The sequence below is a fragment of the Hyperolius riggenbachi genome, chromosome 7, assembly GCF_040937935.1.
Source record: "Hyperolius riggenbachi isolate aHypRig1 chromosome 7, aHypRig1.pri, whole genome shotgun sequence".
Classification (NCBI taxonomy): Eukaryota; Metazoa; Chordata; class Amphibia; order Anura; family Hyperoliidae; genus Hyperolius; species Hyperolius riggenbachi.
Genome location: NC_090652.1, coordinates 323,998,658 through 324,013,468, shown reverse-complemented (window position 1 = coordinate 324,013,468; position 14,811 = coordinate 323,998,658). Strand labels below are relative to the sequence as shown.

The 14,811-nt window shown below is 51.7% G+C and overlaps 1 protein-coding gene across 1 annotated transcript in view; it reads left to right on the top strand.

The window, feature by feature from the left end:
- The window catches only part of CFAP221 (cilia and flagella associated protein 221), a 169,069-nt gene that overhangs the window by 51,598 nt on the left and 102,660 nt on the right, over positions 1-14,811 (top strand). The window contains exon 6 of the mRNA XM_068246325.1: positions 1,679-1,779. Within this exon, the coding sequence (XP_068102426.1) occupies positions 1,679-1,779 (101 nt within the window). The remainder of the gene's footprint in view (positions 1-1,678; positions 1,780-14,811) is intronic.

The following is a 14,811-nucleotide window of genomic DNA, read 5'->3' as shown; positions in this document are numbered from 1 at the left end:
TCCCAGCTTAACTGAGGGAAGGGTGAGTATGACTGTGGAGACCTGGTCTTTAGATGTGACCCCCAGCTTGGCTGAGGGAAGGGTGAGTATGACTGTGGAAACCTGGTATTTAGATGTGACCTCCAGCTTGGCTGAGGGAATGGTGAGTATGACTGTGGAGACCTGGTCTTTAGATGTGACTCCCAGCTTAACTGAGGGAAGGGTGAGTATGGCTGTGGAGACCTGGTATGTAGATGTGACCCCCAGCTTGGCTGAGGGAAGGGTGAGTATGACTGTGGAGACCTGGTCTTTAGATGTGACTCCCAGTTTAACTGAGGGAAGGGTGAGTATGACTGTGGAGACCTAGTCTTTAGATGTGACCCCCAGCTTGGCTGAGGGAAGGGTGAGTATGACTGTGGAGACCTGGTCTTTAGATGTTACTCCCAGCTTAACTGAGGGAAGGGTGAGTATGACTGTGGAGACCTAGTCTTTAGATGTGACCCCCAGCTTGGCTGAGGGAAGGGTGAGTATGACTGGAAACCTGGTATTTAGATGTGACCTCCAGCTTGGCTGAGGGAATGGTGAGTATGACTGTGGAGACCTGGTCTTTAGATGTGACTCCCAGCTTAACTGAGGGAAGGGTGAGTATGGCTGTGGAGACCTGGTATGTAGATGTGACCCACAGCTTGGCTGAGGGAAGGGTGAGTATGACTGTGGAGACCTAGTCTTTAGATGTGACTCCCAGCTTAACTGAGGGAAGGGTGAGTATGGCTGTGGAGACCTGGTATGTAGATGTGACCCACAGCTTGGCTGAGGGAAGGGTGAGTATGACTGTGGAGACCTAGTCTTTAGATGTGACTCCCAGCTTAACTGAGGGAAGGGTGAGTATGACTGTGCAGACCTGGTCTTTAGATGTGACCCCCAGCTTGGCTGAGGGAAGGGTGAGTATGACTATGGAGACCTGGTCTTTAGATGTAACCCCCAGCTTGGCTGAGGGAAGGGTGAGTATGACTGTGGAGACCTGGTCTTTAGATGTGACCCCCAGCTTGGCTGAGGGAAGGGTGAGTATGACTGTGCAGACCTGGTCTTTAGATGTGACCCCCAGCTTGGCTGAGGGAAGGGTGAGTATGACTGTGCAGACCTGGTCTTTAGATGTGACCCCCAGCTTGGCTGAGGGAAGGGTGAGTATGACTATGGAGACCTGGTCTTTAGATGTGACCCCAGCTTGGCTGAGGGAAGGGTGAGTACGACTGTGCAGATCTGGTCTTTAGATGTGACCCCAGCTTGGCTGAGGGAAGGGTGAGTACGACTGTGCAGATCTGGTCTTTAGATGTGACCTACAGCTTGGCTGAGGGAAGGGTGAGTATGACTGTGGAGACCTGGTCTTTAGATGTAACCCCCAGCTTGGCTGAGAGAAGGGTTAGTATGGCTGTGGAGACCTGGTGACCCCCAGCTTTAGGAAGAAATGGTGAAATCCCATAGTGTCATGTCAGCGTTGTGTGAGACTTTCTCTTGAAAAGCCCGTTCTCTGCAGAGGACAGCCAGACACTTGAGTGTTTGTCTCGCTTTGGTCTCCATACCAGCAGTATAAATATAGGGATGTTTTGTCACTTGGTTGATTGATGTGCCGTTCAGGAGACACATTGCTGATGATGACAGCTTGTCCCATGTGAAGTCACCCACATTTCTGTGTTTCTAGGATGATGAGACCCTCCTGGTGCCGCTGCATGCCTACCCCGTCACGGACCTGCAGGACTTTCCATCTCACGTAGACCTGCAAGTACCGTCTCTGGGACAGAGGTGAGTCCACATAGCTTCTGTCACAGCCACAAAGTGAATGACAAATATTGATCTTCTGTCCAGTGTGTTTACTCTGCGGAGAATAGGAGGCTGGGCGTCTGCTGCCATAAACCGGCCAGATAATGGCAGGATGTCGGCTTCAGAGGCCCTCCGCTCCAAATGCTGCGCACAAAAGCCTGCAGGATCGGTAAACAGGCACTCCGCTCTGAATGCTGCGCACAAAAGCCTGCAGGATCGGTAAACAGAGGCACTCCGCTCTGAATGCTGCGCACAAAAGCCTGCAGGATCGGTAAACAGAGGCACTCCGCTCTGAATGCTGCGCACAAAAGCCTGCAGGATCGGTAAACAGAGGCACTCCGCTCTGAATGCTGCGCACAAAAGCCTGCAGAATTGGTAAACAGAGGCACTCCGCTCTAAATGCTGCGCACAAACGCCTGCAGGATCGGTAAACAGAGGCACTCCGCTCTGAATTCTGCGCACAACATCCTGCAGGATCGGTAAACAGAGGAACTTTAAATGCTGCGCACAAACGCCTGCAGGGTCGGTAAACAGAGGCACTCCGCTCTGAATGCTGCGCACAAACGCCTGCAGGATTGGTAAACAGAGGCACTCCGCTCTGAATGCTGCGCACAAACGCCTGCAGGATCGGTAAACAGAGGCACTCCGCTCTGAATGCTGCGCACAAACGCCTGCAGGATTGGTAAACAGAGGCACTCCGCTCTGAATGCTGGGCACAAAAGCCTGCAGGATCGGTAAACAGGCACTCTGCTCTCAATGCTGCGCACAAACGCCTACAGGATCGGTAAACAGAGGCACTCCGCTCCAAATGCTGCACACAAAAGCCTGCAGGATCGGTAAACAGAGGCACTCTGCTCTGAATGCTGCGCACAAACGCCTGCAGGATCGGTAAACAGAGGCACTCCGCTCTGAATGCTGCGCACAAACGCCTGCAGGATCGGTAAACAGGCACTCTGCTCTCAATGCTGCGCACAAACGCCTACAGGATCGGTAAACAGAGGCACTCCGCTCCAAATGCTGCACACAAAAGCCTGCAGGATCGGTAAACAGAGGCACTCCGCTCTGAATGCTGCGCACAAACGCCTGCAGGATCGGTAAACAGAGGCACTTCGCTCCAAATGCTGCACACAAAAGCTTGCAGGATCGGTAAACAGAGGCACTCCGCTCTGAATGCTGCGCACAAATGCCTGCAGAATCGGTAAACAGAGGCACTCCGCTCCAAATGTTGCACACAAAAGCCTGCAGAATCGGTAAACAGAGGCACTCCGCTCCAAACGCTGCACAAAAACGCCTGCAGGATCGGTAAACAGAGGCACTCCGCTCTGAATGCTGGGCACAAAAGCCTGCAGGATCGGTAAACAGGCACTCTGCTCTCAATGCTGCGCACAAAAGCCTGCAGGATCAGTAAACAGAGGCACTCCGCTCCAAATGCTGCACACAAACGCCTACAGGATCGGTAAACAGAGGCACTTCGCTCCAAATGCTGCACACAAAAGCCTGCAGGATCGGTAAACAGAGGCACTCCGCTCTGAATGCTGGGCACAAAAGCCTGCAGGATCGGTAAACAGGCACTCTGCTCTGAATGCTGCACACAAATGCCTGCAGAATCGGTAAACAGAGGCACTCCGCTCCAAATGTTGCACACAAAAGCCTGCAGAATCGGTAAACAGAGGCACTCCGCTCCAAATGTTGCACACAAAAGCCTGCAGGATCGGTAAACAGAGGCACTCCGCTCTGAATGCTGGGCACAAAAGCCTGCAGGATCGGTAAACAGGCACTCTGCTCTCAATGCTGCGCACAAAAGCCTGCAGGATCAGTAAACAGAGGCACTCCACTCCAAATGCTGCGCACAAACGCCTACAGGATCGGTAAACAGAGGCCCTCCGCTCCAAATGCAGCGCACAAACGCCTACAGGGTCGGTAAACAGAGGCACTCCGCTCTGAATGCTGCGCACAAACGCCTACAGGGTCGGTAAACAGAGGCACTCCGCTCTGAATGCTGCGCACAAACGCCTACAGGATCGGTAAACAGAGGCGCTCCGCTCTGAATGCTGCGCACAAAAGCCTGTAGGATCTGTAAACAGAGGCACTCCGCTCTGAATGCTGCGCACAAATGCCTGCAGGATCGGTAAACAGAGGCACTCCGCTCTAAATGCTGCACACAAAAGCCTGCAGGATCGGTAAACAGAGGCACTCCGCTCTGAATGCTCTGCACAGAAGCCTGCAGGATCAGTAAACAGAGGCACTCCGCTCTAAACGCTGCGCACAAACGCCTGCAGGATCGGTAAACAGAGGCACTCCGCTCTGAATGCTGCGCACAAACGCCTACAGGATCGGTAAACAGAGGCGCTCCGCTCTGAATGCTGCGCACAAAATTCTGCAGGATCGGTAAACAGAGGCACTCCGCTCTGAATGCTCTGCACAAAAGCCTGCAGGATCAGTAAACAGAGGCACTCCGCTCTGAATGCTGCGCACAAAATCCTGCAGGATCGGTAAACAGAGGCACTCCGCTCTGAATGCTCTGCACAGAAGCCTGCAGGATCAGTAAACAGAGGCACTCCGCTCTAAACGCTGCGCACAAACGCCTGCAGGATCGGTAAACAGAGGCCCTCCGCTCTGAATGCTCTGCACAAAATCCTGCAGGATCGGTAAACAGAGGCACTCCGCTCTGAATGCTCTGCACAAAAGCCTGCAGGATCAGTAAACAGAGGCACTCCGCTCTGAATGCTCTGCACAGAAGCCTGCAGGATCAGTAAACAGAGGCACTCCGCTCTAAACGCTGCGCACAAACGCCTGCAGGATCGGTAAACAGAGGCACTCCGCTCTGAATGCTGCGCACAAACGCCTACAGGATCGGTAAACAGAGGCGCTCCGCTCTGAATGCTGCGCACAAAAGCCTGCAGGATCGGTAAACAGAGGCACTCCGCTCTAAATGCTGCACACAAACGCCTGCAGGATCGGTAAACAGAGGCGCTCCGCTCTAAATTCTGAGCACAAACGCCGGCAGGGTCTGTTAAAAGAGGCACTCTACTTGCTTACATAGGGCCCCACTACATCTTCATCGATCTGTGGGATGGGGGATGGATAGCTGATGGAGGAAAGAAGGGCTGGATAACGGCCACACTTGTTGGGAGGAAGGGGGAGATATGCAGGCTGGTGTCAGGTATGAGGATGAGAGTTGTAGTTGGAGGATAGGCAGATAGAGATGGCCCGAACGGTTCGCATGCGAACTTATTCGAACGCAAACTTTATGCGAGTTCGACCCGCCCCCTATACTATATCATTGGGCTAAACTTTGACCCTCTACATTACCGTCAGCAGACACATGGCAGCCAATCAGGCTGCACTCCCTCCTGGAGCCCCCCCCCCCTCCTTATAAAAGGCATCAGCATCAGCCATGTTCTCACACTGTGTGCTGCAGTATTAGGGAGAGAAGGGAGAGACATTGGAGAGATAGGGAAAGCGATAGTTAGCAGGGATGGGCGCAACTTCGGCTTCAGGTGAGTCCGGATAGTGCTATCCGGATCTCACCCAGTAATGCTGTGCGGGGGGGGGGGAGGTTGGTCAAGCTTACCTGTCTGATGTCTTCTTAGGTATGTCCCTCGGCGCCTCCCATGATGCGTTCCACGCGCGTAAGGTGATTACAAACACTTCCTCCTTCAACCTGGATGGAGGAAGTGTTTGTGCGCACGTGACCGCCGCTTGGAGCGCATCGTGGGATGCGCCGAGGGACATACCTAAGAAGACATCAGACAGGTAAGCTTGACCCCCCCCCCCCCCCCCCCCCCGCACAGCATTACTGGGTGAGATCCGGATAGCACTATCCGGACTCACCCGAAGCTGAAGTTGCGCCCATCCCTGATAGTTAGGTCTTTTAGCTTGCTCCTTGCTAATATTTGTTGCTAAAAGCACCCCAAAACAGCTCTTTTAAGAGCTAATGTTATTGTGATGTGTTGTTTTTTTTTTTTTTTTGTGTGGCCCACTGACACTGCATATACAGCGCTGTGTGTCGCAGCTGGCCCTTGCTAACTGCTATACTGTGCCAGGCCCAGCACATTCAGTGCATACCTTTTCACTGCACCTGTGTGTGTGACAGCTGCACATTTGTAATACCAGTCTGTGCATACCTGTTCATGTTCACTGCACATGCGTGACAGCACAAAGTGTTATATACCAGTCACTGCTTACCTGTTCAGTGTACCTGTGTGTGTGACAGCTGCACATTTTTAATACCAGTCCGTGCATACCTGTTCATGTTCACTGCACCTGCGCGACAGCACACAGTGTTATATACCAGTCACTGCATACCTGTTCAGTGTAGCTGTGTGTGTGACAGCTGCACATTGTATTGATACCAGTCCGTCCATACCTGTTCACTGCACCTGTGTGTGTGACAGCTGCACATTTTTAATACCAGTCCGTGCATACCTGTTCACGTTCACTGCACCTGAGTGACAGCACACAGTATTATATACCAGTCCGTCCATACCTGTTCAGTGTACCTGTGTGTGTGAAAACTGCACATTGTATTGATACCAGTCCGTGCATACCTGTTCACTGCACCTGTGTGTGTGACAGCTGCACATTTGTAATACCAGTCCGTGCATACCTGTTCATGTTCACTGCACCTGCGTTACAGCACAAAGTGTTATATACCAGTCACTGCATACCTGTTCAGTGTACCTGTGTGTGTGACAGCTGCTCATTTGTAATACCAATCCGTGCATACCTGTTCATGTTTACTGCACCTGCGTGACAGCATGCAGTTTTATATTCCAGTCACTGCATACCTGTTCGGTGTACCTGTGTGTGTGACAGCTGCACATTGTATTGATACCAGTCCGTGCATATCTGTTCACTGTACCTGTGTGTGTGACAGCTGCACATTGTATTGATACCAGTCCGTGCATACCTGTTCACTGTACCTGTGTGTGTGACAGCTGCACATTGTATTGATACCAGTCAGTGCATACCTTTCACTGCATCTGTGTGGCTGCACATTGTTATACCAGCAGTCACTGAATACCTTTCACTGCATCTGTGACTGCACATTGTATTATACATGGGAGTCGGTGCATACCTTTCACTTGAATGAATCGCAGACTTGTCCTCCATAACAGATTATCGTTAAAGGCAAGTGGTGTCATCTCTCGCACACAGCGTTGGGTCAAGGGTCCATCTGACCACAGATGCCTGGTCTGCAAAGCACGGTCAGGGCAGGTACATTACTTATACAGCACATTGGGTCCTTCCTAGGATGTGTGGTGGTAGCCGTTTCTCAGGCTCCCACTCTGGACCGGAACCGAACCCTGATTCCCCGGGCATTATGGTGCAGAAAGTTCCAAAGAGAGTTGACCACACAGTTAAATGAATGGCAGACTTGCCCTCCATAACAGATTCCTGTTAAAGAGGAACTCCAGTGAAAATAATGTAATAAAAAAAGTGCTTCATTTTTACAATAATTATGTATAAATGATTTAGTCAGTGTTTGCTCATGGTAAAATCTTTCCTCTCCCAGATTCACATTCTGACATTTATTACATGGTGACATTGTTACTGTGGGCAGGTTATGTAGCTGCTGCTAGCTGCTCTGGCTGTTACAGACAGCTGTAAACAGCCATTTCCTGTCTGTGAACATTGTTACATTGTGGCAGTTTGCCAGGAGTACCGCGGTATTCAGAGCCTCTTGTAGGAGGGGTTTCAGCACAAAATTAGTCACACACTACGCCCCCTGATGGTCTGTTTGTGAAAATCATTCTATTTCTCATGTAAAATGGGGTATCAGCTACTGATTGGGATAAAGTTCAATTCTTGGTTGGAGTTTCTCTTTAAAGGATTTAAAGTGTACTCATCATTATACAGGGCCTCAAAAGAGTCCTGTATTGTTATTTTTCATCACTACCTCCCCGAGTCGGGACTTGCGTGCCGTGCCTGCTTGCTGTCTTCCTTGGATGTGTGGTGGTAGCCGTTTCTCAGGCTCCCACTCTGGCCCGGAATCAAACCCTGATTCCCCAGTCGTACCCTTTCTTTAACAATGATAGAGAAAGAACCATCGACAGTCTGAGCAGCGATGAAACCTTGGACTACTGGGTGCGCAGGCTTGACCTGTGGCCAGAGCTGTCCCAATTTGCCATCCAAGTTCTGTCTTGCCCTGCCTCAAGCGTCCTGTCAGAAAGGACCTTCAGCACAGCTAGAGGCATTGTCACTGAGAAGAGAAGTCGCCTAGGTAAAAAAAAAGTGTTCAGTACCTCACCTTTATTAAAATGAATGAGGCATGGATCCCGGAGGGCTACTGCCTGCCCGAAGACCAAGTCAGTCCCCACACACAGCATCTCTGCCTGCACGCCGTGTGACTGCCTGCCCCAAGACTAAGTCAGTCCCCACACAGCATCTCTGCCTGCACACCGTGTGACTGCCTGCCCCAAGACTAAGTCAGTCCCCACACACAGCATCTCTGCCTGCACGCCGTGTGACTGCCTGCCCCAAGACTAAGTCAGTCCCCACACAGCATCTCTGCCTGCACGCCGTGTGACTGCCTGCCCCAAGACTAAGTCAGTCCCCACACAGCATCTCTGCCTGCAGGCCACTTGACTGCCTTCTCAACCACCACCAACAGGGTCCAGGACTCCAGGCGGATTCCTGAACAAAAATAATAATAATTTTTCTGGCTGCACTGCGGCTGCAACAACAAAACAAAAGGCATGTAAATGTGTCAATTCCCCTTCGTGATTGTTGCCTTGCCGCGGTGAAGGGGCTTGCGTATCACAATGAAGCAATGACCGCCGGCTATATGAGTGTCTCGGGGGGGAGGGGGGGGAGGAAGACAGACCAAATTCAATCAGCTGGGCAGTCACTGTTGTTCTGTCATTGGGCTACCACAGCCCGGCGACCATATGGGCTTGAAAACCGCCATGGCCTGCACTCTCGCCATGTTGCGCACCAGTCCAGCATGGCCATCACTACACAAACAGCTGTTTGCGGTGCGTTACACAGTGAGTTTGGTGTGTCAGTGTGAAGCAATACACTAATTACACTACCTGATTGATGTATACACATGCAAGATGTTTTAAAGCACTTTATGCCTCCAATTTAGCATTCAATGTGATTTCTGCCCTTAAAACGCTGCTTTGTGTCAAATCCGTAATTTTTCCCCGGGACTTTTGGCATGTATCCCACTCCGCCATGCCCCCCTCCAGGTGTTAGACCCCTTGAAACATCCTTTCCATCACTTTTCTGGCCGGAATTAATGTTTGAAGTTTATCAAGTTCGCCTCCCCATTGAAGTCTATTGCGGTTAGCGAAATTCGCGCGAAGTTTGTGTTTGAGGTTTGCGAACCTAAAATCGGAGGTTCGAGCCATCTCTATAAGCAGAGTGATGTGTCCGGCTGGTGTCGGGTATGAGGAGGATGAGAGTTGTAGTTGGAGGAGAGGCAGGGTAATTTGTCTGGCTGGTGTCAGGTATGAGGAGGATGAGAGTTGTAGTTGGAGGAGAGGCAGGGTAATTTGTCTGGCTGGTGTCAGGTATGAGGAGGATGAGAGTTGTAGTTGTAGGATAGGCAGGGTGGTGTCTCTGTCTGGTGTCAGGTATGAGGATGATGAGAGTTGTAGTTGTAGGATAGGCAGGGTGGTGTCTCTGTCTGGTGTCAGGTATGAGGAGGATGAGAGTTGTAGTTGGAGGATAGGCATGTTAATATGTCTGGATGGTGTCAGGTATGAGGAGGATGAGAGTTGTAGTTGGAGGATAGGCAGAGTGATGTGTCTGGCTGGTGTCAGGTATGAGGAGGATGAGAGTTGTAGTTGGAGGAGAGGCAGGGTGATGTGTCTGGCTGGTGTCAGGTATGAGGAGGATGAGAGTTGTAGTTGGAGGAGAGGCAGAGTGATGTGTCTGGCTGGTGTCAGGTATGAGGAGGATGAGAGTTGTAGTTGGAGGAGAGGCAGAGTGATGTGTCTGGCTGGTGTCAGGTATGAGGAGGATGAGTTGTAGTTGGAGGAGAGGCAGAGTGATGTGTCTGGCTGGTGTCAGGTATGAGGAGGATGAGAGTTGTAGTTGGAGGAGAGGCAGAGTGATGTGTCTGGCTGGTGTCAGGTATGAGGAGGATGAGAGTTGTAGTTGGAGGAGAGGCAGAGTGATGTGTCTGGCTGGTGTCAGGTATGAGGAGGATGAGAGTTGTAGTTGGAGGATAGGCAGAGTGATGTGTCTGGCTGGTGTCAGGTATGAGGAGGATGAGAGTTGTAGTTGGAGGAGCGGCAGAGTGATGTGTCTGGCTGGTGTCAGGTATGAGGAGGAAGAGAGTTGTAGTTGGAGGAGAGGCAGAGTGATGTGTCTGGCTGGTGTCAGGTATGAGGAGGATGAGAGTTGTAGTTGGAGGAGAGGCAGAGTGATGTGTCTGGCTGGTGTCGGGTATGAGGAGGATGAGAGTTGTAGTTGGAGGAGAGGCAGAGTGATGTGTCTGGCTGGTGTCAGGTATGAGGAGGATGAGAGTTGTAGTTGGAGGATAGGCAGAGTGATGTGTCTGGCTGGTGTCAGGTATGAGGAGGATGAGTTGTAGTTGGAGGAGAGGCAGAGTGATGTGTCTGGCTGGTGTCAGGTATGAGGAGGATGAGAGTTGTAGTTGGAGGAGAGGCAGAGTGGTGTGTCTGGCTGGTGTCAGGTATGAGGAGGATGAGAGTTGTAGTTGGAGGATAGGCAGAGTGGTGTGTTTGGCTGGTGTCAGGTATGAGGAGGATGAGAGTTGTAGTTGGAGGAGAGGCAGAGTGATGTGTCTGGCTGGTGATGAGGAGGATGAGAGTTGTAGTTGGAGGAGAGGCAGAGTGGTGTCTCTGTCTGTCTGGTGTCAGGTATGAGGAGGATGAGAGTTGTAGTTGGAGGATAGGCAGAGTGATGTGTCTGGCTGGTGTCAGGTATGAGGAGGATGAGAGTTGTAGTTGGAGGATAGGCAGAGTGATGTGTCCAGCTGGTGTCAGGTATGAGGAGGATGAGAGTTGTAGTTGGAGGAGAGTCAGAGTGATGTGTCTGGCTGGTGTCAGGTATGAGGAGGATGAGTTGTAGTTGGAGGAGATGCAGAGTGATGTGTCTGGCTGGTGTCAGGTATGAGGAGGATGAGAGTTGTAGTTGGAGGATAGGCAGGGTGATGTGTCTGGCTGGTGTCAGGTGTGAGGAGGATGAGAGTTGTAGTTGGAGGAGAGGCAGAGTGATGTGTCTGGCTGGTGTCAGGTATGAGGAGGATGAGAGTTGTAGTTGGAGGAGAGGCAGAGTGATGTGTCTGGCTGGTGTCAGGTATGAGGAGGATGAGAGTTGTAGTTGGAGGATAGGCAGAGTGATGTGTCCGGCTGGTGTCGGGTATGAGGAGGATGAGAGTTGTAGTTGGAGGAGAGGCAGGGTAATTTGTCTGGCTGGTGTCAGGTATGAGGAGGATGAGAGTTGTAGTTGGAGGAGAGGCAGGGTAATTTGTCTGGCTGGTGTCAGGTATGAGGAGGATGAGAGTTGTAGTTGGAGGAGAGGCAGGGTAATTTGTCTGGCTGGTGTCAGGTATGAGGAGGATGAGAGTTGTAGTTGTAGGATAGGCAGGGTGGTGTCTCTGTCTGGTGTCAGGTATGAGGATGATGAGAGTTGTAGTTGTAGGATAGGCAGGGTGGTGTCTCTGTCTGGTGTCAGGTATGAGGAGGATGAGAGTTGTAGTTGGAGGATAGGCATGTTAATATGTCTGGATGGTGTCAGGTATGAGGAGGATGAGAGTAGTAGTTGGAGGAGATGCAGAGTGATGTGTCTGGCTGGTGTCGGGTATGAGGAGGATGAGAGTTGTAGTTGGAGGATAGGCAGAGTGATGTGTCTGGCTGGTGTCAGGTATGAGGAGGATGAGAGTTGTAGTTGGAGGAGAGGCAGAGTGATGTGTCTGGCTGGTGTCAGGTATGAGGAGGATGAGAGTTGTAGTTGGAGGAGAGGCAGAGTGATGTGTCTGGCTGGTGTCAGGTATGAGGAGGATGAGAGTTGTAGTTGGAGGAGAGGCAGAGTGATGTGTCTGGCTGGTGTCAGGTATGAGGAGGATGAGAGTTGTAGTTGGAGGAGAGGCAGAGTGATGTGTCTGGCTGGTGTCAGGTATGAGGAGGATGAGTTGTAGTTGGAGGAGAGGCAGAGTGATGTGTCTGGCTGGTGTCAGATATGAGAAGGATGAGAGTTGTAGTTGGAGGATAGGCAGAGTGGTGTGTCTGGCTGGTGTCAGGTATGAGGAGGATGAGAGTTGTAGTTGGAGGACAGGCAGAGTGGTGTGTCTGGCTGGTGTCAGGTATGAGGAGGATGAGAGTTGTAGTTGGAGGAGAGGCAGAGTGATGTGTCTGGCTGGTGTCAGGTATGAGGAGGATGAGAGTTGTAGTTGGAGGATAGGCAGAGTGATGTGTCCAGCTGGTGTCAGGTATGAGGAGGATGAGAGTTGTAGTTGGAGGAGAGGCAGAGTGATGTGTCTGGCTGGTGTCGGGTATGAGGAGGATGAGAGTTGTAGTTGGAGGATAGGCAGAGTGATGTGTCCAGCTGGTGTCAGGTATGAGGAGGATGAGAGTTGTAGTTGGAGGATAGGCAGGGTGATGTGTCTGGCTGGTGTCAGGTATGAGGAGGATGAGAGTTGTAGTTGGAGGAGAGGCAGAGTGATGTGTCTGGCTGGTGTCAGGTATGAGGAGGATGAGAGTTGTAGTTGGAGGATAGGCAGAGTGATGTGTCCAGCTGGTGTCAGGTATGAGGAGGATGAGAGTTGTAGTTGGAGGAGAGGCAGAGTGGTGTCTCTGTCTGTCTGGTGTCAGGTATGAGGAGGATGAGAGTTGTAGTTGGAGGATAGGCAGGGTGATGTGTCTGGCTGGTGTCAGGTATGAGGAGGATGAGAGTTGTAATTGGAGGATAGGCATGTTAATATGTCTGGATGGTGTCAGGTATGAGGAGGATAAGAGTAGTAGTTGGAGGAGAGGCAGAGTGATGTGTCTGGCTGGTGTCGGGTATGAGGAGGATGAGAGTTGTAGTTGGAGGATAGGCAGAGTGATGTGTCCAGCTGGTGTCAGGTATGAGGAGGATGAGAGTTGTAGTTGGAGGATAGGCAGGGTGATGTGTCTGGCTGGTGTCAGGTATGAGGAGGATGAGCGTTGTAGTTGGAGGATAGGCAGGGCAATGTATCAGGCTGGTGTCAGGCATGAGGAGGATGAGAGTTGTAGTTGGAGGATAGGCATGTTAATATGTCTGGATGGTGTCGGGTATGAGGAGGATGAGAGTTGTAGTTGGAGGAGAGGCAGAGTGATGTGTCTGGCTGGTGTCGGGTATGAGGAGGATGAGAGTTGTAGTTGGAGGATAGGCAGGGTGATGTGTCTGGCTGGTGTCAGGTATGAGGAGGATGAGAGTTGTAGTTGGAGGATAGGCAGGGCGATGTATCAGGCTGGTGTCAGGCATGAGGAGGATGAGAGTTGTAGTTGGAGGATAGGCATGTTAATATGTCTGGATGGTGTCGGGTATGAGGAGGATGAGAGTTGTAGTTGGAGGAGAGGCAGAGTGATGTGTCTGGCTGGTGTCGGGTATGAGGAGGATGAGAGTTGTAGTTGGAGGATAGGCAGAGTGATGTGTCTGGCTGGTGTCAGGTATGAGGAGGATGAGAGTTGTAGTTGGAGGAGAGGCAGAGTGATGTGTCTGGCTGGTGTCAGGTATGAGGAGGATGAGAGTTGTAGTTGGAGGAGAGGCAGAGTGATGTGTCAGGCTGGTGTCAGGTATGAGGAGGATGAGAGTTGTAGTTGGAGGAGAGGCAGAGTGATGTGTCTGGCTGGTGTCCGGTATGAGGAGGAGGAGAGTTGTAGTTGGAGGATAGGCAGAGTGATGTGTCCGGCTGGTGTCAGGTATGAGGATGATGAGAGTTGTAGTTGGAGGAGAGGCAGAGTGATGTGTCTGGCTGGTGTCGGGTATGAGGAGGATGAGAGTTGTAGTTGGAGGAGAGGCAGAGTGGTGTGTCTGGCTGGTGTCGGGTATGAGGAGGATGAGAGTTGTAGTTGGAGGAGAGGCAGAGTGATGTGTCTGGCTGGTGTCAGGTATGAGGAGGATGAGAGTTGTAGTTGGAGGAGAGGCAGAGTGGTGTGTCTGGCTAGTGTCAGGTATGAGGAGGATGAGAGTTGTAGTTGGGATTTATCGGTCTGATGTCACAGCGCAGGACAGTCGGTCACATCTCACAGTTTATATTGTGCTGGAATATTGGCAGCAGAGCTGAGCGGATGACAGGAAATGGAGCTCATAAATTGTGACAACAATAAAAACAGAGTCCAGCTGTGCTTTGTCTGCCAGTGACACGAGAAAGAGGCCGAGAGCTGCGAAGTCATGCTGCAATCCCAGCGTCCCCCAACCTACACCCCTCTCCAGGGGTGCAATGTCAGATAGGGGGGATACCATCACCCATCAATACCCCCTCCTCCTGATCTCCATACCCAGCACAGCTTCCCTGCAGCATCTGCTCCTGTGTGTACCACTGATCTCACCATTCCCCACACTGCACGCACCCTGCACCCCTCCCTGATCTCCATACCGAGCACAGCTTCCCTGCAGCCTCTGCACCCGTGTGTACCACTGATTCCACCAATCCCCACACTGCACACACCCTGCACCCCTCCCTGATCTCCATACCCAGCACAGCTTCCCTGCAGCCTCTGCACCTGTGTGTACCACTGATCTCACCAATCCCCACACTGCACACATCCTGCACCCGTCCCCGATCTCCATACCCAGCACAGCTTCCCTGCAGCCTCTGCTCCTGTGTGTACAACTGATCTCACCAATCCCAACACTGCACATATCCTGCACCCCTCCCTAATCTCCATACCCAGCACAGCTTCCCTGCAGCCTCTACACCTGTGTGTACCACTGATCTCACCAATCCCCACACTGCACACATCCTGCACCCCTTCCTGATCCCCATACCAAGCACAGCTTCCCTGCAGCCTCTGCACCTGTGTGTACCACTGATCTCACCAATCCCCACACTGCACACACCCTGCACCCCTC